This window comes from Myxocyprinus asiaticus, chromosome 22 (assembly GCF_019703515.2).
Source record: "Myxocyprinus asiaticus isolate MX2 ecotype Aquarium Trade chromosome 22, UBuf_Myxa_2, whole genome shotgun sequence".
NCBI lineage: Eukaryota > Metazoa > Chordata > Actinopteri > Cypriniformes > Catostomidae > Myxocyprinus > Myxocyprinus asiaticus.
The window spans coordinates 16,773,858-16,799,937 of NC_059365.1; the positions used below are offsets into that span (position 1 = coordinate 16,773,858).

General features: G+C 40.2%; 1 protein-coding gene across 2 annotated transcripts in view; it reads left to right on the forward strand.

The window, feature by feature from the left end:
• The window catches only part of tenm2a (teneurin transmembrane protein 2a), a 378,826-nt gene that overhangs the window by 131,790 nt on the left and 220,956 nt on the right, over nt 1-26,080 (forward strand). The window contains exon 1 of one of the 2 annotated variants that reach the window (XM_051649777.1): nt 13,505-13,973. The exons of the other annotated variant lie outside the window; for it this stretch is intronic. Within the exon in view, the coding sequence (XP_051505737.1) occupies nt 13,919-13,973 (55 nt within the window). The 5' untranslated portion in view covers nt 13,505-13,918. Of the gene's footprint in view, nt 1-13,504; nt 13,974-26,080 lie in introns of those variants that run through there. 2 annotated transcript variants of the gene reach the window in all.

Here is a 26,080-nt window from a genome sequence, read left to right on the forward strand (position 1 = left end):
CCACGCAGGACTTTAAAGGCTATGAAATAGCGAAAGTAGGCATTAATAAAACATGATCTTGATTTGGTTTGTATTTCAGCATTATATATAATGTTCCTGTGGGAGATTTTCATGTTTTCACCATAATAATTACTAGAAAGGTTTTCAAGCCTCTCTTCTTATTGACAAATTCATCTAGATCTGAAAAGAGCCCTTAAAGGGATAGTTCACCCCAAAATGAAAGTTATCTCATCATTTACTCACCCTCATGCCATCACAGATATGTATGACTTTCTTTCATCTGCTGAACAAAAATGAAGATTTTTAGAAGAATTTCTCAGCTCTTTTGGTCCATAAAATGCAAGTGAATGGGTGCCAACATTTTTAGCTAAAAAAAAAATACATATATAAGTCAGCATAAAAGTAATCCATAAGACTCCAGTGGTTAAATCAATATCTTCAGAAGTGATGTGATATGAGAATGTGTGGATGAGAAACAGATCACTTTCACATTCTTCTTCTTGTATTTTTGGTGATTCACATTAAATGACAAACATTTATCTGTTTCTCACCCACACCTATCATATAACTTCTGAAGATATGGATTTAACTACTGGAGTCTTATGGATTAATTTTATGGTGCCTTTATGTGCTTTTTGGAGCATCAACATTTTGGCACCCATTCACTTGCATTGTACTGACCTACAGAGCTGAAATATTCTTCTAAAAATCTGAATTGTGTTCTTCACAAGAAAGGAAGTCATACATATCTGGGATGGCATGAGGGTGAGTAAATTATGAGAGAATTAAAATTTTTGGGTGAACTATCCCTTTAAAGTGATAGCTCAGCCATAATTTAATATTCTATCATCATTTCCCAACCCTTATGTTGTTCCAGACCCATGTGACCTTCTGTATTCTGTGGAACACAAAAGGTATTAGACAGAATGTTAGAGACTGACAGTCTCGGTCACCATTCACTTTCAAAATATGGAGAAAAAACACGTTAACTGAAAGTAAATGGTGACCAAGGCTAACATTCTGTATAATATCTCTTTATTGTGTTGCATGGAAGAAAGAAATTCATACGGGTTTGGAACAACATGATGGTGAATTTCCATTAATAATAATAATAATAATAATAAGAATTCTGTAATACATGTTAAATGTGTATTATGTAATGGAATATAGGGGAGTTTATTCATTTGTGCATTAAATCATTTGTGAAAGTAACGAGTTTCTATTTGAGTTCTCTTTTAATTGGATACTATCTTAACTCTTACGTAATTATTTATGTTAGTACTTTTACTTCTACTTGAGTAATTATTTTTTTAAAGTAATTGTATTTTTACTTGAGTGCAGTTTTTAGCTACTCTACCCACCTCTGCATTTGACCTGTGCATGACGCATTGGAATACATAGTCATGAATCACGTGAAAGGGCTTTACTCATGTCCTCTACCCTTCTGGGGGCCTGTTAACAGTGTTTACATGACTACAGTGAAAGATCAGTGCACATCAGATTTGTTGGGTTATTTTATTAATGGTAACCTGATCTCCGGTGGGCCCCTGCACTCCAGTGCTCAAACTGATCTAATCCTATCAACCTTTAAAAACACCCACATTTCCAACAGCTCTGTAATACACTGACTATAAGTAGAATTCACACACACATCTGTAGCAATATGTATCTCACGGCATGTGTGGGTGTGTGGTCTGGAGGAGAGCAGGGGTTGACATGTACCAGGTGCCCAGGGATGGGTCTACAAGCCCTGGAGAGTTGGAGGGGCACCTCTCCACAAGGTTCAACCATACTTCATGGCCCACGCCATGCCTCAGGCCCAAAGAGGATCTCTGTGATGGGCAGAGACAGACACCTGCGGGCCTTGGGCCCCACAGGACCTTTTGATGTCTGACTCATACATACGGCCAAAATCACTCACCTGACACACCACAGGCTCTCAGTGTCTAACAGTGACACACAGAGACACATAAATATGAACCTGGACACAAAAACTGAAGCGCATATGATGTGGCTTAGCAGTTAGCACACATGTTCCAAATATCTCATCCAGATATCACCAATATCTTGGTGCTCTTATGGAGGATTAGAATCTGACCTGCATCATATTCTGATCTTAATTTAAGGACTAATTTTGTGCCTTTTCTCTGTTTTTGCTGATGAAAACAGCCAATAAAATGACTTTCATGTATTTGCAATTATTGTGGGATTATTGGATACATTTCTTGATGTGTTAGTTTTACAAACCGGGGCTCACGGTAAATTCAAACAGGTAAAAGTTATGGTCCACCTACCTGCCTATCGTTTGTCTAGTGTCCATATGCCACCGCTAGTCCCATTCGTAACTAAATGTGTGTGATTAACGTAGTTGTAAGTATTTTCTTTGAGTGTGTGTGTGTGTGACACTGAGGGACAGTGAGCTTACTTCGCTCCGGGACACTGGGTCAGCTCTGTTGCGTTTCAGTTGGCCGAGTTTTCCTCGGGGCACCGGGCCAGCACAATCTCTTGTGGCGATTGTTTAGAAAGGGGGTTTGTACACAGTACACACAGTCCAGAAAAACAAAACAATAACTTGATGTGCGGGTAGACGTCCTCTTGGCGTGCTCCACTGCTAAACTTGTCAGAACTTCAAAGGGTGGCTGGCTATCACACTGGCACGCTGGCATGCTCGCTCCATGCGCACTTTCTCTTCCTTGATGCTCAGAACAAGATACATCTGACACCACCCCTTTTACCTGTATATGGGCAGGTAAGCTCCACCCTGCCCCCCACTGTATGGGATGTGTAATATAGAAGTGTGGTGTCTCAACTAAAGTGTACCCTATCATAACTGTTAGCATATGACATATGTTCTTTGCTTAATACCGTTGTAATTGCTACTTACATGAATTATGCACTTTCTTAAAGCTGTTTTGGTAAGAAAGCACCTACTTTTGCTATCAATAACCATCAATAAAATGACTTTCATGTAATTGCAATTATTGTGGGGTTATTGAATATTTTTCTTTATGTTCTCTTTGACTTTTAAAACAGTAGCTTAGCATATGACATGTCCTTTGCTAAATGTCCTGTAATCTCTTCTTGCATTATTCTTGTATAATTTGCTTGATGTTATCCTTGACTTTTAAAACATTAGCTTAATATATGAAAGATATTCTTAGCAACATGTCCCAGTAATTGCTACTTGCAGAAATTGTGCACTTTCTTATAAGTCACTATGGCAAGAAAATACAGTATCTGCTAAGAACATAAGTTAATGTTCTGGAGATCTTTTACTATTCAAATGTGCATTTTCTTCATTTATTTTTTATTTTTCAGTCATAATTAAAATTCACACCTTCATCTTTCACCAAGTCAACCGCTACCATCTCATTTCATCCAGATGAACTGCTTTAAAGAAAGCTTCACGTGTGTGTGCCTTGCTTTCACACCCACTAGATAAAAACACCCACATTCAGGGGTCAATCTCTCTGTCTATTGGCAAAACTGAGCATTATACAAGACCTGTGATAGATGCAAACCCCTCTATAGGAATGCCAGTTGAAAAAGCGGGAGCTGAAAGGCCTCGCAGATGAATGCAGCCACTTTTGTCACCGCACACACTCTGTGACTTAAAACGCTTTTGTGTGGAGTGTGTGGGATATATAGAAGGCTGGAGATTGATTCAGACCTGTTGCCTTGCACCTTTACGAAGAAGGCCATTGTGGGCATAGGAATGAGAGGACTTCTCTGCTTAAATGCTTTGATTGAAAGAAAGGGAGCTCCACTGTCAGGTAGCTGAAAGCCTGTGACTGATCTCTCTCTTGCCTCAGGGTGGGGCAAACTTTGATTGACGGCTGTGTTTCTAAAATGGGCAGGCTATCCCTTAACATCTCAAGGGCCTGACAAATGAGACATTAGCATGTGGCTGACATTCCCTGGTGATAGCTCCAAGGGCAGGGTCTTTGTTTAAGTAAAATCTCAGTTCTTAGTGAGGGTTAGATGTGGATGTCAATGGAACTTCCTCTTTGGCTAATGTGTCAGTATGCTATGCAACAGTGTGGGTAAGTTGTGAAATTAAGGGTTTCTTAAAGGTGCAGTATGTAACAATTTTCATGTAATATTCACTTTTTTTTTCTTTTTTTTTTGCCAATGTGTGGATTTGTGTCAAAAAATTAGCCCTTCTCGGACTTCCTAGGTTGCCTATTAAAGCCTGTAGACTGATTTTTATGCGAATGGAGCGGGTCGGTTTTGCTGGGAAAATCCAAAGGATGTGACGTTTATGCACACTCCTGAGAGCCTTGCCTCAGTAATAGCTTCTCTTCCGCTATTCAACAGCGACAACAGACAGTGTGCAACACTAGGTAACGTTATCTTAGAGATGGAATTCAGCACAACACCGACTCCTACACAAACTCAGAGTAAGCCAAAAAAAACCAAAAAAACATTTATCTACTGAATCCCATCTGGCTAAGCGGGAATGTGACTGTGGTTGAGTGAAAACTAGAGTGAACATCGGCAGGGCATTTGATTCCTGGAGGGACCTTTGTTCGCTTTTGGGGATCAAAACTGACCCTGAATTAGCGTTCTTCTTATTGGACAGTTAAGCTTACATAACTGCATGTGAAATATAGTGCCATAAGGATTGATCTGTGTAATTTTAGCTAACTTGATCTTGCCAACTAACGCTGACGAATTGCAAGCTACCTTGCTTCGTAACTTTCAAATAATTTCAACGATCTTCTCTTTATACTAAAAGTCAGCTATACAGGGTAAATTTAAGCAAGTATGCTGGTTTCTTGATCGTAGTACAACATATGACATACAAAACCTAAAATAGTGCAACATAACAGTGCAGTGCAACAGTAAACTGTCTGGTATAGTTCGGTAGTATGTAGCTGTATGTGTGTATCAGTATGCTATGTTAGCTGATAAGCAGTGTAAGTTTAGTCTCAAAGTTTGTTGTAAAACAATCATAACTGTGTAATTTTAACTATGCTACCTCATCTGTCAGCATGATGCCATTGTATCACGTTCAGTCTCTTCGTATGTTACGTCGTTGTTTTGGCCGATCCTCCTCGCTCGCATCCCTATGTAGTGTGTGCACGAGCACGAGCACGAGCACGAGCAACAGGTAGCTGGCTGCAGTTCACTTAATGGCCACAGGTGTCATTAATAACAAGGGTTTCTGAATCTTACATACTGCACCTTTAAGTATATTTAAACACACACACACTTTCATCTCTTAATCACAGGTGAAGAGTTAGGTTGAGTCTACACTTAGTGCTTCAGCCACCCATGTCACCGTTGCAGTCCTGTTCTCCTCATCTCCTCTCACGTCAGTCCCTAATTAGTAAATAACTCATTAGCATGAGGTGATTAATCACCTACTGGAAGGACTTGTGTGACAGGCTGCTGAAATGCTATTTGCTTATGTGTGTGTGTGTGTGTGTGTGTGTGTGTGTGTGTGTGTGTGCGTGTGTGTGTGTGTGGGTTTGTGTGTAAAATTAATGTTACTTAAGATCAGTGTTAAGGAGACGAGGGATACGGGTTGATGAAAGAGCAATAGAGGATGTGTGTTCTTTCACTCAGTCGACATTTCTTTATCCAAAAGAGTTGACTTTGACATTGTCTTTGTCTTTTCATGAAGGTGTGTGTGTGTGTTCCTTATAAATGACATTTGTCCTTCTGTATTTCATTTTCAATTGTATTGATATACTGTATGTCCATGTGCTGAACAACTGTGGCTTCACAATAAGAAAAAAGCTACTGAGTGCTTTTTTTTTTCTTTTCTTTTTTTTTTTTGTGCATATGGTAAAGTACCATGGTAATGCCATGTTTATGGACATGTACAGTATCATGATATTACCATGCTTTTTTGGATTTGTACTATGGTTACACAGAGGTTATATGGACATTTACCATGGTGGTACTATGTTTTGTTTTTTTGTTTTTTTGGATGTGATAAAGTACAGTGGTAATGCTATGTTCTTTGGACATGTCCTAAAATATGTAAAACCATTGCATTGCATAGAAGCTCCATCTCTGGTTTCATATCATCTAGCCCCCTGCTTGTGCTGAAGGATCCGCAACTACTGACTCATAATTCTGCCTCCTCTAATGTCACGGAAGGCCAGCCATTAATATGTGTCTTTATTTGCAAGGCATCATCTACCTTATTTGAGGCCATACACAATCAATTACCTTATTTATTATGTTTTCAATGATGGCTCTCAATTGACCAAAGCCTAGAATTTGGTAGCAGCAAATACCCATGCACACGACATTCGATTTTCACAGACAGCATCCACACTAATCTGTTTTAAAACGTATTGGGTTTGAAAGTTTCAATGCTCTTTCCTATTGTCATTGGTTTTTCAAAATATGTGGTTATGGAGAGCGTTTTCGGGGGAGGAAAATGCCATTCTAGTGTGTATAAGAGGTGTCAGTCAATCAATCAATTTATTTATAAAGCACAATAAAAACAACAATAGTTGACCACTGTGCTTTACAACAACTATGAAAGGACATCACAAAACATACATCACAGACGTCTCAAAAACTATGTTGTACAACTGCGATGCAAGAAAAAGGGACATCACAAGCACATGTTTAAGCTTACACTGCCCATGATAGGCTCTAAAATGTATTATAAGCCTGATAAAAAAGGTAGGTTTTTAGTTTAGATTTAAATATAGCTTCTATCGAAAGTGTTCTGAGGGACACAGGTAAACTGTTCCACAGTTTTGGGCCAGCTATAGCAAAAGCACAGTCGCCCCTCGACTTCAGTCTAGACCTTGGAACCATCAATAGTTTCTGATCAGTGTAAACATATCAAGATCAATGTGTTTTTAAATAAAAACTTATTAGTGTGGACATGGCCACAGAATGAGGGTAGACACCCCACACACAGCTCTCAGACATGCGCTCCACTTCTCTTTTCATCATCCGTAACCTTATTGGTACTAATATGCATCTATTTGCAAACAGATAATTTTTTTTAAATTTTTTTTTATTGCCAGTCAAATTAGAATTGACTGATATGCATTTACTTGCAAACAGAAAATAATTGCCAGTCAAATTAGTTTAGAACCTTCTACCTCTTGCGCTTAAAGCAAGAAACATTCGCACACTGTCTTATAGCAAATTCGAGGACTGAGCCCCTCTATGGCTGAAATATTAAAATCAAGTCTGATACCCCTGTTCAAGGCTCTGTGAGCAATAACCTGTTTGCATTTGCCAAGTTATCTTGCGTGTGTGCTCTGAGTTAGTGAACCCAAATGGCAAATGAGGAATTTCTCTCTGTCTGTCAATGCTTTTAAGTCAGTCTTATCTGTACGTCACGGGTCAATTGAGTTATTTGTCAGTGAATCATTTGCCGGGGAGGTAGATGTGCTTGGTTATGTGGAAGCAAATAGAGCTGTAGAGCTACGTATATAGAATTTGGAAAGTGTGATTATAAGAGATTTTGTATTTATATGTCACTCTAAAATAATGGCTTACAATTGGAAATGGCCTGTGTTGTACATATTGTACATATTGTTTTGACTCTATCTTTGTCATGCTCATAATTGTTGAGGAAGAGCTCCTTGCTGCTGTATACTGTACATGATTGGCTGCCTTTTGCTGTTGCCATGGGAATGCTGCCTTGAGTGACAGGCATGGGGGCAGGTTTGGCGAGTGACGACTACGGCTAGCCAACGCTTAGAGATTAGTCCAATACTGACTAGCCTCTCAATGATGACCTATGTGCTAGTGTTGAGACTCATGTCAGGACTACATGACCCATAAGGCACCTGCTATAAGAGTGACAAGGTATTTGCCTGCTTTGACTGTTCAATTCAAAGCTTGTGTAAATTATGTAGCCAGTTTAAGGTAACTCTGGTATAAAAACATTTTATAAAAACACTGTTCTGCATTCAAGTATATTTGTTGGTATTCTAAACCAATAATGAACTAATAATACCAGTATGCCTATTTTTTTGCAGTAATAGTCACTAAGCAGGTTTCTGTAATCTATACATATCTACATTAAGGGCAACAGCTACAATCCATCTTTCTGTAGAGGTGACCCAGATGTCAGAAGTGCCTAGTGCAGCATTTTGCAAGGTACATGGGTCTTGGAGCATTGGCCATCTATTTTCCCAAGGATATTTTTCTTGGTTGATACTTTTTCTAGGTTTTTTTGGTGCTAGGCTCCCTGGGCGCTTCCCAGGAAAGGTTAACTAGTCTTTTCTTAAGCCTTCACTGGAAGACAAATGGCTGTGTAAAACCTACGGGTCCCTTCACTGCCCATCCCGTACCTCCTTTAGCTCGTTCAAATTCTCTTCATCTCACCCTTGACCAGAGGAAAGAGAGAGAGAAGGAGATGAATGGAGAGATGAAAGAACAGTGAAATAGTGGCTTGGAAAGGAATAGGTGTGATGTAAACTTAGTGTCATTGGAACTCACAGAATTGTGAAATCCAGTCCACCCTTCATTGTCTGACCTTATCCTGTTCTTCCTGTGCAGCCATAGATACTAGTCACTTGAATGGCATTTCTCACACACACTATTAAACCACTTACATGCACCATCAACTATTTAACTAAATCATGTGTCCTGATATCTGCACATGGACTTGTGCATACTGTACATAGAGGGCGAAATCACTAAACAGTTATGCCACTTTTTCGTTAAGAATTCAATTACCACCTGCAATCCATTTTAACCAGGCGTTAAATGTGCTGAAATAGTGTTGCGCCATATAACAATCAAGTCATTGTCACTTTTCATCACAAAAAACATGCCTCCTTTGTAGTGGTCGACAGATATATTGCAGAGGCCAATAAATCGGCCAGTATTTGGTATTTTTAAATGATCTGCATCTGCCGATAAATGTCCCTGTTTGGCTGATTCATTTCTGAAGCCATGACAGCACAGAGAATCGCCTGCTTGCATGTAAATAAATCACAGTTTGTTTTGTTGTTACATGCATCTTGTGTGCAACACAGTGTCATTTAAATGGTCCTGCGTATCAGAGCCGCGACAAACACATATGAGCACATGATGTTTAAAGTGTTCGGGTGTTTCATTCTCACCCCTCTTAACAGTTCCCTATAAGTGTTAACTGTCTTGTGTAATGATAAAAACTTTCCACTGAGGTAAAAGATTTTTGAAGTTCACAGATATGATGTTTCCTTTAACAGATGAGTCGTACACCTCACTTTATTTAGCAAGGGTCAGATTACTGTTCTCACAATTCAATATAATGATGCATTAGATAATAATGTAATAATAATTTCATTTTATTTCCTCACCAAAAACATTTTTTTCTTGCATTAAGCATGTTTCAAGTGTTAAAAATTGAAAACGGATGAAAAACTTGAGTTTTGCGACATTTTATTCCTACCAATAGCATGTTATTACTATATACTGTGTAATGTTTTCATGATAATATTAGTTTTGTCTGTGGGCCCCCCTCTAGAGAGGTCCGCTGTTACTCAGGTCCACCATTACCCCATGTCTGATGCTCCTATCTACAGTCCCAGTAAAGTATGCCAGATCACGGTAGTCTGCTGCATTCTTCACAACCTAGCATTCAGATCCAACCCGCAAGATTGGGAACTGCGCTGTGCAGATTGCATTCAGCACAGGTTTTATGACCACCTTTGCATTCTTTTATTGAATTGGGTGCTAAAACAAAATAAAGCAAATGCACATAAATAAAAAATTCAACAGCCGCAATTAATTCTTTGTGAATTCCCCCGACATGGGGGCAGTGTTGTCATAGAATGTCGAACGTCAAGACTTATTATAGGGCTGAGAACCTCGCTCAAGGCCACAGTGGTGAAAGTTCATGGTGATGATCTCTTGTGGGAATGGGTCCAGCAACCTTCTGGCCACCAACCCTGAGCCACTACACCACACCATCCCACCCCACACGACCCTGTGTTCATAAGATATGACAAAGATAGTAATACAACCAATGTTTTCTTTCCAAAGATTAACCAGCACACTAAAGCTCATTAAAAGGGGCCCTTTTAGGGACAGAGGCCAGACTGAAATTGACATTGGAGGCCACTGACATTACTGACTATAATTATAAGGTATGTTATGTGTGTAATCACAGGTCAGTAATGTTTCTCAAAGCACTTTCAGAAACAAGTTAAGTGTGCTGTAATCATGTGTGTATGCGAGTAAGCGTGTGCAACCACGTCTGTTGGAAATGATGGATGGGGCGGTCGATGGAGTCGTCAGGCCGAGGGTGTGTGTGTGTTTGTTTGAGTGTGGAATGCTCTCTGTATATTTATGCTGAGAGGTGTAAGTTCTGTGCTCTTTGTCAGCTCAGTGGGTCGGAAGACTTTAGACTGAATAAGTTCCTTTAATACTGCAGGAAGGCTCTGTCTGTATTGATTATAGACAGCCCCGGACTGGACGCAAATACTGTCCATATCTGCTTCTCTGCACACCAGTCACTGCACTGCATCACAGCTCAGGGAAGACAGGTGCTATTCTACTGAGGTCAGGAGAAGTTACTGCAGACTGAAAATCTTCTTTTTTGGTGGTTTCTTTTGGAAATATGACAGTTTGACATTGAGTCTATTTATTCTGTGGCCAGTTTTAAGGCATTTCCACTGGTAATTTGTTACTGGATCCATCCTTCATAACACTTAACATTGATTGCAATAATACTAATTAAGAGGGGACACTGATAAAACACTATATGATAAATCCTTGGTAATTACTAACACTATGTGAAGGGAGTCTGATACGGGCAAGCAGCTGTCTGCTCTTCTAGCAGTGAGGCCTTCCAAAACTGCTCTCTTCATTAGAACTCTCCTGTCTGTATGGGTGGGTGGGTGTTTGTGTGTGGCCAGATTGCTTATTATATGTACTGGCAAGATCATGTCCCTCCCAACGGTACTGTGAGCCCAAGGAGGGTGGTAGAGAGAGTCATTTGAGTAAAGTGGCTCTTTGTCCAATCTGGAAGGGTCAAACAGCTCTAAATATAGAGGCGTTGCAAATATAACCACTTGTGTGTGAATATGTGTGTGTGGGTAATTCAGGGACAGAAAGCAGATGAGATTGGAACTGTGATGCGTTCTAGCTGGGCAGGGTGACATCAGGTGGTAAGCTTAGCTGATCTGTTACCCTGCCCTCTGTTGGACAGAGCAGGAAGCATTATGGCCTAGCTCCTCTCTCAATGTCTGAATCCACAGAATTGAAGGCTTCACAATATTCACTTTAATCTGTTACCATATGCCAATGTATACTCTTATCTGTTGTCTAAAATCTAAGCTTTGAGTCAACATGAAATCAAAATGGACCTTATTTACTTTCTTATTACATGTTCCTGGTCTTATTGTGCACAATTCAGCATTATTCCCAAGGGAAAGAAAAAAAAAAGTTTTTCTTTGGAATCTTTTATCAAAATGAAATAACTTGCCTGACGTCACCTTGGTGGGAAAATTATGTTAACCAATTGTCAAATAGCTATTTAGACATTGGGAGTGAATTTCACCCAGTGAAAGCATTATTTATTTGCATGCGCTGTCTATGTTGGTTTAGCACCCGATACACTAAAGTTATTATGCAGATCAGGCAACAGTGCAAATGCGCCCACAAAATCTGTGCTGAACGTAAATTGCATGCCACAGTTCTGGTTTTGCGGGCCAATTCTAAGCACTACTGTATAACAGTGGAGGATCCAGAAGTCCCCCTCTATCTGACACTCTCGCGGTACTTTATAGCATCACTCCAATTAAGTGTTTCAGAAAGTGTGTTCGACTTCACTATGCATCTGGATATACAGTATGCCAGGTTATAATACTCTTCTCCATCATTTGATAATTGTTTGATGAATTTCTTCTGACATAACAGAAAATGTTCACAAAAATCTCTTTTGAATAAAAGTTTTTAGAATGAAGTGTAATCTATAATGAGCCTAATTTACGTAGAATGAAGGCATGTTTGCACAACAGTTAATGACAATGGCTTACTTTAATGAATGTAATTGTTCAAGGATGGGCAAGGAGGAGGTGGGAACTGGCTGAACAGTCAACATAAATGTTTAATGATATAAATGAACTTAAAACAACATAAAACATAAGACAAACACAGATACACATGCAGTGCGGCCATGTGCGTCTCTCTCTCTCTCTCTCTCTCGAACTGGCGTCTCCAGCTCCCCTTTATCTCGCTCTCCCGCTGATCACCTGGTTCTCACCGGCCGTGTGTCCTCACGGCCCAGCCAAACCCTCCTCCTAGTCACAGCGAAATTCAGCGCTGATTGTGCATGTTAAAACTAGATTTTGTGTGGTTATTCGGGTGGCTTTTCTAAAACTTTGCCAGTTCATGAAAATAATAGCAAATACCAATAGATTTTAAAAAGAAATGTAAGCATTGGGATTCGTCAAAATGCCCTTATGTAAACTTGACCTTCAATCTTCATGTCCTGGTCAAAAACCCTCCTCAAAAGGGGTTCCAGTGGTGTTTCAAGAGGGGAGTAGTCCTTCACAAATGACTGCAAAGTCTCACCCTAAATTTTTGACTTACTGAATATTCTGTTTTACCTTTAAATATGTCACATTAAGAAAGTAAAATGGTTTGCAAATGCCATTTCATGTTAACTTTAAAACATTTTTTAGTTTTCTTTCTAAGCTAAATGGCATGTTATTACCATAATGTAAAATTACAGATTTTCCCAAAAGCACTTTTCATTATTTATTAATTACATGTTGTTGTTTGTGCTGACAACCAATGCAAATAAAGAATATCATTACAAAGCCATGGCTTTGGCTTTTACTGAATGGTACTTTCGAGTGTGTGTTCTGTCAAAGGTGTGTGTGTGAGGTGCAGAAAGCACCTCATACACAGGTTGTGTATTACAGCACTCGGGCTTAGTATTGGATCATGTTCCGGTGCTCTAGACCTCGTGTGGCTGCCGGATCCCCAATCTAATATTCACATTTCCTGTGTTGTTTGCGTGAAAGTGTGGCAGTACAAGGTTATGTATTTTTAGCCGCACACCGGTGCATTTTAGTGCAGTCTGTTGTGGCAGCTTGTCAGTGTCTTTGATGCTGAAACCCCTCCTCTCCAAAGGGAGACTCCTGTGCATGTGAAGAAGTGGAAATGTGTCTGTCTGTGCCCCTTAAAGTACAGATATGGACTGTACTTTGGGTAACATGGCTTGACACATTCTCATCCTGGCTAGACGGCGGAACATGCGCAATCTGTCTCGTCCTCTCTCTTTGATGAACATGCTTTGTCACATTCCGTTGATTTGGCCGTCTTCCTTTCTCTCTTCCCATTTCCTTTTCTGTATCAACCCCTTCTCTCTCTCTCTCTCTCTCTCTCTCTCTCTCTCTTGCTCACTTTCTCTCCATCTCCCTCACCCGAGCTCTTCTCCTCCATGCTCCCCCGCACTCTTGTTCTCTCACCCCTCCTTTCCCCCACCTCTCTCTCTCTCTCTCTCTCTCTCTCTCTCGTACTCCGCATTGATGCTGTATAATTCTCTGAGCTCAGTGTCTGTGCGGAGCTACAGTCATGTGCAGATGTAGCAGCCCTTTGCATTCTTCTCTCCGCGCTTGCCGAGAGGCTAATGAGAACATTCTTTTCTTCCATTTCCTTCCTTCAGCGTTCATTCTCCCATCCCTCCTTTTCTCTTGTACCTTAAGACCTTTGCTCATCCTGCCGGTTTGTGGACTAGAACGGTGTGAGAAGGGGAAAGTGTTGTGTTCCATATGCGCGTGTGTGTGAAGTTGTACGAGAGAGGTCATTTGGAGACAGAGAGGGCAGAAGTGATCCTCGTCTTTGGGTGTTGATGCCCCCTTGATTCTGCTGCCTGCTGGAGAGAGACCATCTAGGTATCGCGTCCGACGGTTTGGAGAAGAGTGGTGTGGAGAGGAGAGGAGGAGACACGAAGGGAAGAGAGGGGAAGACTTTTGCGCTTGGAGCAATGCATCACTCAGCCAACACCAGCAGCAGAGCTAAGACTCTCTCTCAAGAGACTGGTAAGAGCTTGAGCACTGCAGAACAGAGTGTGTGTGGGGGGGGGGGGGGGTTTGGTTGTTTTATGAGGAAATTTTTTTAGGTTACAAACTGGTAATTACAAAGGTATTATGCTATAAATGTGGTTTATGAGGACATTTCTAGTGTCCCCATGATTCAAATCGCTTAAAAAACGTACTAAACTATGTTTTTGTTTTTTTTGAGGGTTAGGTTAAGGGGTAGGGTTAGGGGATATAATCTATAATTCATACAGTATAAAAATCATTATGTCTATGGAGAGTCCTCATAAGGAAAGCCACACCAACATGTGCGTGTGTGTGTGTGTGTGTGTGTGTGTGTGTGTGTGTGTGTGTGTGTGTGTGTAAGAGAAAAGGTAGAGGGCTACTGAACTGTGAAATGTCACAGGAGTCACCAAGATTATAACTTTCAAAAGGAAACTACTTCAAAGCTCACTGTAGACCTACAGAACATCAAAGAATGTCAATCGTTCTCGCTTTCTTTCCTACAACAATCAAGAAATCACAGATAATGGTGTGTCTGTTCATCCGAAGGTTCAAATTCCATGTATTTATGCCTTCAGCCGCTAACGTCTGTGTAATATCTATAAGATTGCCTAAATGTTGGTTTGTAAGTCTCAGTAATGACACTTGGCACTTTAGATTGATGTGGGATCACAGCGGTTTGATGAGTGACAGCAGCAAATGAATGTCTCTCCGGTTGATTCGCATCCTCCCCCTCATTATTTTATTCATGCATGTAAATGTTTCAATATTTACAAGCCTGCAGTTTAGCCTAATTTACCTCCCAGAAAACACTGCCTAAATTGTCAAATTTGATCAAATTTGCATTTTGTCAAAGAAAAAAAGTGAGCGCTTTGTTGTGGGATTGTTGTTGAGTAATTGAGGAATGTTTCGTTGGGGGCTATCATGACTCCAGGGAATTTGCTGGTATTCATGTTTCTGTTTAATGTTTGACTGCATTTTAATGATTTTTAGGTTAAAGGCTGACCACATTCAGGGTGGCTGAGCCTGGGGCACTTTGTTTACAGCTGTCGTACTGAAACTGGCATCTTAGATGATTGTATGTGGCTGTTAACAGCCAAGAGTGAAATGGTTTGTGAGATTGGGAGTGTGTGGTGGATAGAAAGCATTGTGGAATATTGTTTTTGTGTGATGCTTTGTAATTGGAAATATTTAGTCTTAAATGATCACAAGTTCCCATGATGACAGTTAAGATGTGATGTTTCATCAGTCATAATCCCTGTCACATGTGTTTATTTATAGGGGTGTGTGTAGTATTAACATGTTTATTCTCATCTGTCATATACCTGACCAGGCTACCCTGCAGAAAAGGCCATTTTAGACCAGACTGAATTTCCATGCTGATCCAGGCTGGTTTATACTTGTTAGTGCTGGTGTAGCTGGTGAACTATTTGGTGGTGTTCACAAGTTTGAGTTAACTGGTAAGGCTGCTCAACCTGGTCTTTCTGTAGCTTTCTTTCTGAAGCTGGTTGACCAAGGAGATTTTTCTGGTTAGGATAGTTAAGAAGCCTGGTGGGGACACCGGTATACCAGGATCCCTTGCTGGGTACCAGCTTCCAAAACACAACATACTGTATATTTTTATATACATTTATTACCCATTTAAGTATTTATTTTCAAATGTTCTTCTTTCTTTCTGTGGTTTATCTTTTGTTTGAATGTGCACACATGCCCACAAAAGCAAAGAAAGAAACAAAATTAAGAATAATATCTAAAACACCCACTTGTATTTAAATGTTTTCCTTTGTTTTTTTTTCTTTTCTTTTTCTTTTTCTTTCTAGTTTCACATGCACAAGCATGCACGTGTACGAAATATCACGTCACGTTGACATCCTTTAGTTTCTGCACCATATGTGATCTGTTTCCCTAGAGATCAGTATAAACAGGTCTCACTAGGCGGGGAGGTGAAGAATAGTGTGAAAGAGAAAAATAAAGGGTGTAAAGATAATAATAGCAAACTTGATGGTAGATAGTACATTCTAAATTAACCTAGTATGAACTCCATTGCCTCTGATCAGGAGTGCCCAATCATGGTCATCCAAGACCCATGGATGTCAATGTTGTTTTGGCTTAAGAACAAATAGGAAATGCATGTTTTGGTAGGCTAATATTAGGCGACTACAGCAGTACCCAGATATCCTAATAATCAGCTTGTAATGTATGTGTGAGGGCCTTGGTGTTCAGCTCTCTTTGACAGTCTCGGGCTGCAAAGCCCCCTGGCAGTCAAAGGTCCTGGGGTACTAGCCCATCGGCCTGTGCCATAATCCACGAGCCCTGCTGATCAGGACCCCTAAGGAACTTCTAAGCCCACATCATGAAATGAAACTGATAACATTGCCCACGTATGTGATAGTGGGAAGGGCAGAATTTACAGGCCAGCGACACACATTCACAACTGACCTCAGCAAAACACACACAAAGCACTTCCCACACACAAAGCATCCAATCAAGGCTAACTCTGCTCTGTAGAGACTAAAATCTAGAATTAAAGACAGAATCTCAAGGAGAGGATTAAGTACTGTCTTTCTCCCTTGCACTCTCCCTCTTTCTTCCTGGTGTGAACTAGTTTAATGGGCCTTGGGTCTGTTGCTGAGACATATGCCTGATGATAGCTCATTTGATCACATAAAACTCACTTGTAAGAGTGATGATATAGAGGTATAGAGATGGGGAGACTTAATAGGGTTTGTTTACTTAACGTAGCTGGGGCCTGTTTGTGGTGATGAGGACACTGTTGCACCCTCCATCAGGAATAGAAAGAGAGGGAGATTTTAATTGAAAATATGGATTCTATTAACCCTGCCACCTAGGGCTCTCATTAGCATCTTATTAGTGCAAGAAATAAATTCTATGATTGTTACAATAGGTGATGATTTTTCATTTACAAGGTCCAGAGTGGAAATACAGCTGCTTGCTCTGTGGTATCACAGACGGCTTACATTGATAGAAGCTGTCCATGGAGAATCAAGCCACGCTTTACAAGAATAAACTCGCTTGCACAGACTTTGTTAAAAATGCACATAACCATGTGCTGTTAAACATCCTTATACAGTGCATTCAGAAAGTATTCAGACCCTTTTTTTACATCAATCTACAGTACACTCCATACCCCATAATGACAAAGGAAAAAACTTAAATATCACATTGACATAAGTATAACACTTGAAATTTAGCTCAGGTGCATCCTGTTTCTCTGGATCATCTTTGAGATGTTTCTACACTTTGATTGGAGTCCACCTGTGGCAAATTCAATTGATTGTACATGATTTGGAAAGGCACCCACTTGTCTATATAAGGTATTATAGCTGAAAATGCATATCAGAGCAAAAATTAAGCCATGAGGTCAAAGGAACTGCTTGCAGAGCTCAGAGACAGGATTGTGTTAAGGCACAGATCTGGGGAAGGCTTCAACAAATTTCAGCTGCACTGAAGGTTCCCAAGAACACAATGGCCTCCATAATTGTTAAATGGAAGAAGTTTGGGACAACCAGGACACTTCCTAGAGCTGGCCGCCCGGCCAAACTGAGCAATTGGTGGAGAAGGGCCTTGGAAAGAGAGGTGACCAAGAACCCGATTGTCACTATGTTTGAGCTCCAGAGATTATGTGTGGAGATGGGAGAACCTTGCAGAAGTACAACCATCACTGCAACACTCCACTTATCTGGGCTGTATGGCAGAGTGGCCAGACGGAAGCCTCTCCTCAGTGCTTGAAAGCAAAAACAAAAACAAAAAAAAACACCTAAATGACTCTCAGACTGTGATAAACAAGTTTCTCTGCTCTGATGAAATGAAGATTGAACTGTCTGGCCTCAATTCCAAGCATCATGTCTGGAGGAAACCAGGCACCGTTCATCACCTGCACAATACCATCCCAGCCGTGAAGCGTGGTGGTGGTAGCATCATGCTGTGGGGGTGTTTTTCAGTGGAAGTGACTAGGGGACTGGTCAGGGTTGAAGAAAAGCTGAATGCAGCAAAATACAGAGATATCCTTAATGAAAACCTGGTCCAGAGCGCTCAGGACTTCAGACTGGGCCGAAGGTTCATCTTCCAACAGGACAATGACCCTAAGCACACAGCCAAGACAAAGCAAGGGTGGCTTGGGGACAATTCTGTGAATGTCCTTGATTGGCTCAGCCAGAGCCCGGACTTGAACCCAATCAAACATCTCTGGAGAGACCTGAAAATGGCTGTCCACCGACGGTCCCCATCCAACCTGACAGAGCAGAAAATTCACAAATCCAGGCATGCAAAGCTTGTCACATCATACCCAAAAAGTCTTGAGGCTGTAATTGCTGCCAAAGGTGCTTCAACTAAGTACTGAGTTAAGGGTCTAAATACTTATGTCAATGTGATATCTCAGTTTTTATTTTCTTTTTAATAAATTTGAAAAATAATCAAAAATCTGTTTTTTGCTTTGTCATTATGGGGTATTTAAAAAATAAATTGGCTATCTAAAACATTTTAGCATAAGGCTGCAATAGGCATATATATATATATATATATATATATATATATATATATATATATATATATATATATATATATATATATATGTATATTGCATAAAGCATATGCACACCTTCACAACTAATCTGATTAGGAGGATGTGCTTACAAATGCAAACAAGGTGTGTGTGTTTTGTCATATGTGTGTATTTGTACAGACTCCAAGGCCATTTATGGTGTCTTAATCAGCTTTATGCCATGCATACATGCAGGGCAAGCTGGGAGGCTTGCAGAGAGGAGAAAGGAGGAGAGAAGACAGCCTACAAGTCTCAGAGGTAGACAGGCCACCCTGCTCATCTGAGTCTTTAAAACACTCACCCTCCACCAAACCCATCAGACAGACTGGAAATTTAGAGCAATATATATCCCTATATCCATATATCCCAATATATACATATTTACCCATCTTTGGTTTCCTTCTCTGTTTGACATCTTCTCCGAGCTCTCTCTCTCTCTCTCTCTCTCTCTCTCTCTCTCTCTCTCTCTCTCTCTCTCTCTTCCCTGAACTCTGTTATTCAGACACCAGCCTCCCCTGCTGGATGCTGGATGTACTGCACTCATGCTCACCCAGGCACCAGGCTGCACAGGTGGGCGACACACAGCCCGTTTAACCCCAGAGCACAACATCAACGCTTCTGAAGCCTTTTTGTTGACACAGATGTGTGAAAAACTAGATGTATTTGATCCAATCTGCTCTTTTTTATGCTGTCATTCCCTGTCACTCATTTACAGGAACAGATCATCATCGGCTGACACATGTAATTCATGAATGAGTGAGGTCTGATGTACATATGTAGGCTATAATTGTTCTTTCATAGAGATTCTTTGTGATGTAGAGCAGGCGAGATTGAGTCAGATGGTGTGAATTGGTGTTTATATTGGCACAAAAGTGTATTTTTTGAAAGGATGTTCAAGGGCCAGTGTCTTTCCTGGCTCACCTGGTGTCCAATGCAAGATGAGACATGAAAAAAAAAAAAAAATCATATATGTGCAAGATGTGTAGTGGTAAAGTTTTTGTTTAGAGTGCAGTAGGAGCATGCAGATATAGATGTAGAATAACAGACATTTTGAATGATAGGCAAATGATATAATTTTCAGTTTAAAAAAATTATCTGCATTAGAAGACACATTTTTGTCACACATTTTTGGAACAATGTGAGTGTGTATAAGTGATAACAGAATTCTTTTTTTTTGTTGTTTTTTTTTTGGTGAACCATCCCTAAAAAATACCATTTCCTATTTTCTCATTCATATCCTCCCTGACTTTCTCACTCAGTTCAATTCAATTTCAAATGCACTCTCTCCATGTCTTTTCTCTTCTTTCTCGATTGGTTGTAAACTCAGTAATTGACCTTTACACTGACAAAATGTTATAACTTAATCACATGCTCTGTAGCTTGCGCTTCCCCGTCTCATCGATGGCACATACTGTACTGTTTTGATGTCTCACTCCTTCACTCTGTCACCTCTTCACACATTTACTCATATTTCAACACTTTAACTTCCTCTCCTCTTCTGGAGTTATGTTAGTGAGGAGATGACTGGTCTACTTTGGTTCCTCATGCCTTTGGTCCAATCTTTGAGGACGATACATCACATTGAAAGCATTTGTTTTTGTATTGCCAGAGGAAAAATATTATGCATTTTGCTCCTTTGCACCTCTCTGGCTCTGTTCTTGAGAACGAAGGGCAGTGGGAGATTGAATCCATCCTGTGTCTCTGTGGAGGTGACTGAGAGGATGGAAGACAAGCCATGTTGTAAGTCATGCATACCTACCTGCATCAAAAGGGAAAAAAGAGAACATGAGTGAAAGGGAAAGGGAGAATGCGTTTTTCTTCACACAGAGTTCTCTTCTCTTTTTTCTCTTCTCTTTCTCTTTTCTTCTCTTCTCTTCACTTCTCGTCTCATTTTGTCTCTTCTTGCCTTGTCTTGTCTTGTCACTTCTATTCTCATTTAGTTTATTTTCTTCTCATCGTTTTTTTCTCTCTTCTCTTCTTGTCTCATATCTTCTCTTTTCATATTGTCTCATTTTATCTCTTTTTGTCTCTTCTCATCTTGTCTCATATCTTGTCTTATCTGTCGTCTCTTATATTTCGTCTCTTTTTGTCGCATTTTGCCTCTTCTCTTCTCTTCTCTTCTCTTCTCTTCTCTTCTCTTCTCTTCTCTTCACTTTTCATCTTGTCTCATTTTATCTATTTTTGTCTCTTCTCATCTTGTCTCGTCTCTTGTCTCATCTCTTGTCTCGTCTCTTCTCTTCTCTTCTCTGCTCTTCTCTTCTCTTCGCTTCTCTTATCTTTTTGTCTCTTTTGTTCTGTAGTTTTGCGGTAGAATGCTTTCTGTTACGGTACTTAATAGCTGGTTTTCCCCCAAAGTTAATTGAGTTAGAAAGTTATTTGGAATTTGGAATGCACAGTTTGCATTTAACAGTAAGATTTTAGTTTTTATGTTCAATGAAATCAAAGTAATGTCTGTATTTCCAATTGAAGAAACAACCACACTCCATCTAATGCTCGCTCATCTGCCGGTGCCTCGATGAATTATCCTCTACGGTAGTTCGTTAGAGCGCATGCTCATTAGCTGACACAGCAATGCAAATACAAGTTCTCACGTAGGAATTTAATTGATTTTAAAATGCATTCTACTTAATCATATATTTGCCTTAGCAATAAATGTGTGATCCAATTGACATAATGTTATTCATGTCAGTAATTGAAATCAGATTACATACATTTAAAATTTAATGCATTACATTACTGCGTTATCACAAAATTGAATTAGAATACAGGAATGTGTTACTTTGTAACGCATTACAACCAACACTGGCCAGCACAAACATAATGCACTTGAAGTCATAATTATAATGTGTCTGATTACTCTCAAACACTTTAAAGTCACAATATTAATTGTTTATACCATAGCAAATTAATCCCATCTCAATATGCTATACAAAGCTCTACCTCTGCCCCTATAATGTGGAATTCACAGTTAAGAGAGGTGACTCTACATCAGAATAATTAGCTCAGTTAAACTTAACTGTCTAATATCCCTTTGTGACACACACAAAAAACTGCCACACAGTAGACATGTCCAATTGCTGTAAACAGCATTTGTTGTGCCCTAATCAGCCGCTGTTATAGCCAGATAAAGTGGAGAACCGTCCATGGAGAGACAATCTCTGAGATTTGAGTGGTTAAACCCATCAATTCACCTGTCATCTTGGCGTGTGCATGTATGTGAGTGTACACTCACAGATGTACAGAAAAGAAAGGGATTGTGAGAGAGTCTGTTTGTGTTTATTTGATTAGGAATATCGATGTTACTTACACATTGAGTGTGCAAGTATGTGTATTTAGTGGGACTGGCCTACTGGTTATGGATGGATGGAGGTTTGCATTTTCTCTCAAGTAGTTTGGCTGCTGATTTTGTGTGTGTGTGTGTATGTGTTTGGGTGGTTTACGAGGACATTTTTTTAGATTACAAACTGGTAATTTCAAGGGTATTATGCTATAAATGTGGTTTATGAGGACATTTCTAGTGTCCCCATGATTCATATTGCTTAAAAAACCTACTAAACGATGTTTTATTGAAAATGTAAAAATGCAGAAAGTTTTTTTGTGAGGGTTAGGTTTAGGGGTAGTGTTAGGGGATAGAATCTATAGTTCGTATAGTATAAAAATCATTATGTCTATGGAGAGTCCTCATAATGATAGCTGCACCAACATGTATGTGTGTGTGTGTGTGTATGTGTGTGTGTGTGTGTATTTGACTGTCTGGCAAGCTGGCCAGTTTCACGCATCACTTCCCTGGCTGCTCGCTCGAGCACTGCCAACGCATGTGGACTGGCTCCGTGGGCTCCTAAAACCCATGTCCCATGGACCTTCTCTCTCCTTCACCTAATCTCTCTCCCCCTTTCCCCTGTGCTTTTGCGGATGATGTAATCTGGTAGGCGTGATTGCTCATGGTCATATATTAAACTCTCATTGTGTTCCAGAAATATCGAGTCCCTTTGGGCCACAAGACTCAGTAGCACAGACTCCCCTGTCGCAGAGAGACAAAGCCCCCCGGCCAACACTCATTAAGCTTTTGTGTGTGGGTATTCAGGTAGCTAGTTCCAGGCTGGTCAGTATCACTGAGCTCCAGTCTGCGTATGATACAGGAAAGCCTCCTGGCACTCGTGACGCTGGCTGACAGCTCGGTTGTCAGTGCACATCAACCTAAAGATCGCTCTTTGCAATGAGAGCGAGACTTTCAGTTAAGCCAGCTATCAGAGACACGTCTCTCCACCCAGACGTGAGCAAATGCGTTGAAACACAGACGCTCACCTTAAGCTAAACTCGAGAAGACACACCTAAACGCAAACGTAGGTGAAAATTACACTCCGCTGGAGATGTTCCCACTCTGTCAACGCCTGACTGCGTGAGGCGGGGGGATGTTAGCCACTAGCGCTTGTTTGCCCTCCACTTCCCCAGATCGACATCATTGATTTGCGCTATATTCAGGTTTGATTGTCAGAGAGACACGGGACTGGAAACTGAGCAGCTCTTCGGCTTGTGAGAAAGGTCACACGAATGAGAAAGAATGTGTGAATAAGCGCAGTATTCAGAAAATAGATTTTTATCTTCGTGTACCCCCGTTTGTTGTAAAAAAGAGATTGACACAAAAGGAAGTGTGTGCCTTATAGTTTTGTGCCCATGTGTATACATGTGTTTGAGGTATGTGAACATCCGTATGTGTGTTCGGGAGACAGATGCCAGAGAAAGGAGATCTGTGTAAAATTGTGTATTGAGCTATTATCTCAGTAGAAGCTAATGATGGGGAAAGGGGCGATGACAATGTGACCTTGCCTTGGGGACGATAACAGCATGAAATCCAGCCCCCTGCATCTCTCTCTCTCTCTCTCTCTCTCTCTCTCTCTCTCTGTGTGTGTGTGTGTGTTTGGCTCTGAGAAATGGCAGTCAGTTAAATGAGCAAAGAGGCTTGGAGATGAGAGGGCAGCATGGCATTTTCATCCATCATTCTTCATCATCAAGTGTCACCACTTAACATCTGTCATTGCACACTTTAGCACCATAGACACTCACTCAGATGCATTTGAATATTGCCTCTGTTTTTGTCATATATTGCTGCATTATTTAATGCTCATTTTTTTACAATGGCATGTTGCCTTGAGAACTGAGAACCAAATGATTGTCATGATTTTTCATTCATGTTTCTTGAACATGTATATTTCCACCAATGTGGACGGAAATCTGTTTTAAAATACTTTGACAGTATTTTTTTTCTTCTTCTTCTTTCTGTGCAACTATTCAGCGGCACTGCAATTTATAAAAATAATAATAAATGAATTAATAACATATATTACCTAAAATAATGTGTCTGTGCAAACACACATTTGCAAGAATTGTATTTATTTATTTATTTTTTATTTATGGTAACAATTTAACAATAAGGTTTTATTCTTAACATTATTTAATGCAGTAGGTATCATGAACTAACAAAGAACAATAATTTTTTTAATAGCAATTAATTAATCTTGATTTATTTTAATTTATCAAAATACTGTTATTCATTGTTTGTTCATGTTAGTTCATATTGCATTAAAAATTTTAACATATGCAACATTTTATGTTAAACTTACAGTATTGTTATATGTAGAAATTAACAAGAATTGTATCATTAATAAAGTATTGTTTGTTAGTTTATGTTAACAATTGTGATAACTAATGTTAATGTATGCAACCTTATTGTAAAGTGTTACCATATTTTTTTCTTATTTGTTCTGTCTGTTCTTTTGAAATCTGAAATGATCTTATCATTTAGCAACAGACTGCAGAATGAATTAAATGCATTTCTTATTTCTAAATATTTCTTCCTAAAAAATACTAAAAGAATCATTAATGGAATCATTAAAGAACCAGAGTCATTAAGAGGAATCGGAATTAATGCATTTCTTAAGATTCCCATCCTTAGTTTTATGTTAAAAATGGAAGCATGTATGGTGCAAATGTGCACATGTGGAATTTGTGTGTGCGTGCAGCACACACAACAGTTTGTAGATAGCACCGGGGTAACGTGGGGCTGCTCTTGGCCCTGTTCCATCTAAAGCAGCGTACTATTAGCATTCCTTGCGCTGACTCCAGATTGGTATTGATCTGCCATCCGCTCTGTTCATTGCCAATTCTCTCAGCAGTGGATGCCAATATACCTGCCTCTGCATACACACACATAGATATTGGCATGCTGTATTAACAGGTGTGTTCTTAGACTCATTCACATGCACTGAGCTGCGCCAGCAGTCATATGCCTCCATCATATTCATTAAACAACATCCCGCTAAAGGAGTTTGTACTGTAGGATACAAAATCTTTGTTTTCAGTGTGCTATTTCCTGTGAATCGGAGATACCCTCTCTCCACCTTACTCTCTTAAACCTGGCAGGTGTGTGCACAGATGGTGCACGAGCTTATCGAATATGAACACAGAAAAAAGAAAGAAAATCTCTTTCTTAAAATGCTGCATTGGGTGAAGGGATGATTTCTTTTTTATGTTCTGTCCTCCTGGGAGCGTCTGTATGGGCCTTGCGTACCTTCTCACCAAGCTGAGTTTAGAGTTTGTCAATGGCTGGGCTTTGACTTTCAAACAGATCAATGGGTTGAAGCAAAGGCCTGAGCCAGTGGCTTTCTCTGGAAGAAAGTCCACATCCCTCCCGTCTTCCTCTGCTTTTGTGGCAGCCCAACACCCTGCTGTCCACATTACGCTCTGCACACACACCATCTACTCAGGTTCTTCTTTGTCTGCTCCATCACTGTGTGCACTGCAGCAGTCTCGCTATGAGCAGCCCCGCTGGTAAGTGTTGTCAAAGCCAGAGGAAGTGCAGTCCAGCTCTCTGAGACATGGATTTGGGCAGAGCTGCTCCCCGCCGGCTCCATGCAGGAGTGCAGCTCTCTGGCTTTGATTTGGAGTGGTTGTGAAGGCTGGCCTCAAACCTGTGTGTGGGAGTGGGTTTATAGTTGGGTAGTCTCATCCTCAGATGGCACACCCACAGACCACCCACAGTCCATGCTCCAACATCTGATGCACAAAACTGGAAAAGCTTTCTGAATTTAATCAGTCCTAAATTGATTGTCTGGTTTGATGAAACTTCCGTAAGCACACAGGACTTTTAATCAGTCTGCCTGGAATCAGAGTCGTGTTTCTCATGGTTCCGTATTGATACAATGAGTGCTTTTGAGGACAAAATAAACACCATATTTGTCCAAGTCCAAGAGGAAGAAAATGTTGCAAGAAAGAGGCACATTGCAAAGTAGCGAAAATGGGCACTTGAAAGACTTGTGCAAGCCAAAAGACTGAAGAAATAAATAAATACATTTTTGACCAGCAAGTTGTGGCTGATGTGCCGTGAAGTGAAGTGGTGTCAGTAAATGTGTTTTTTTTTACTTGAAGCAGATGTTGTCTTTTCCCTTTATTTTCTTGTCAGAGTGCACCAGAATGCTTCGTTTACATGTTAAAATCACAAAATGGGGGAGGATGCCCCCAGACCCCGCTACAGGGATTTAATTTGTAA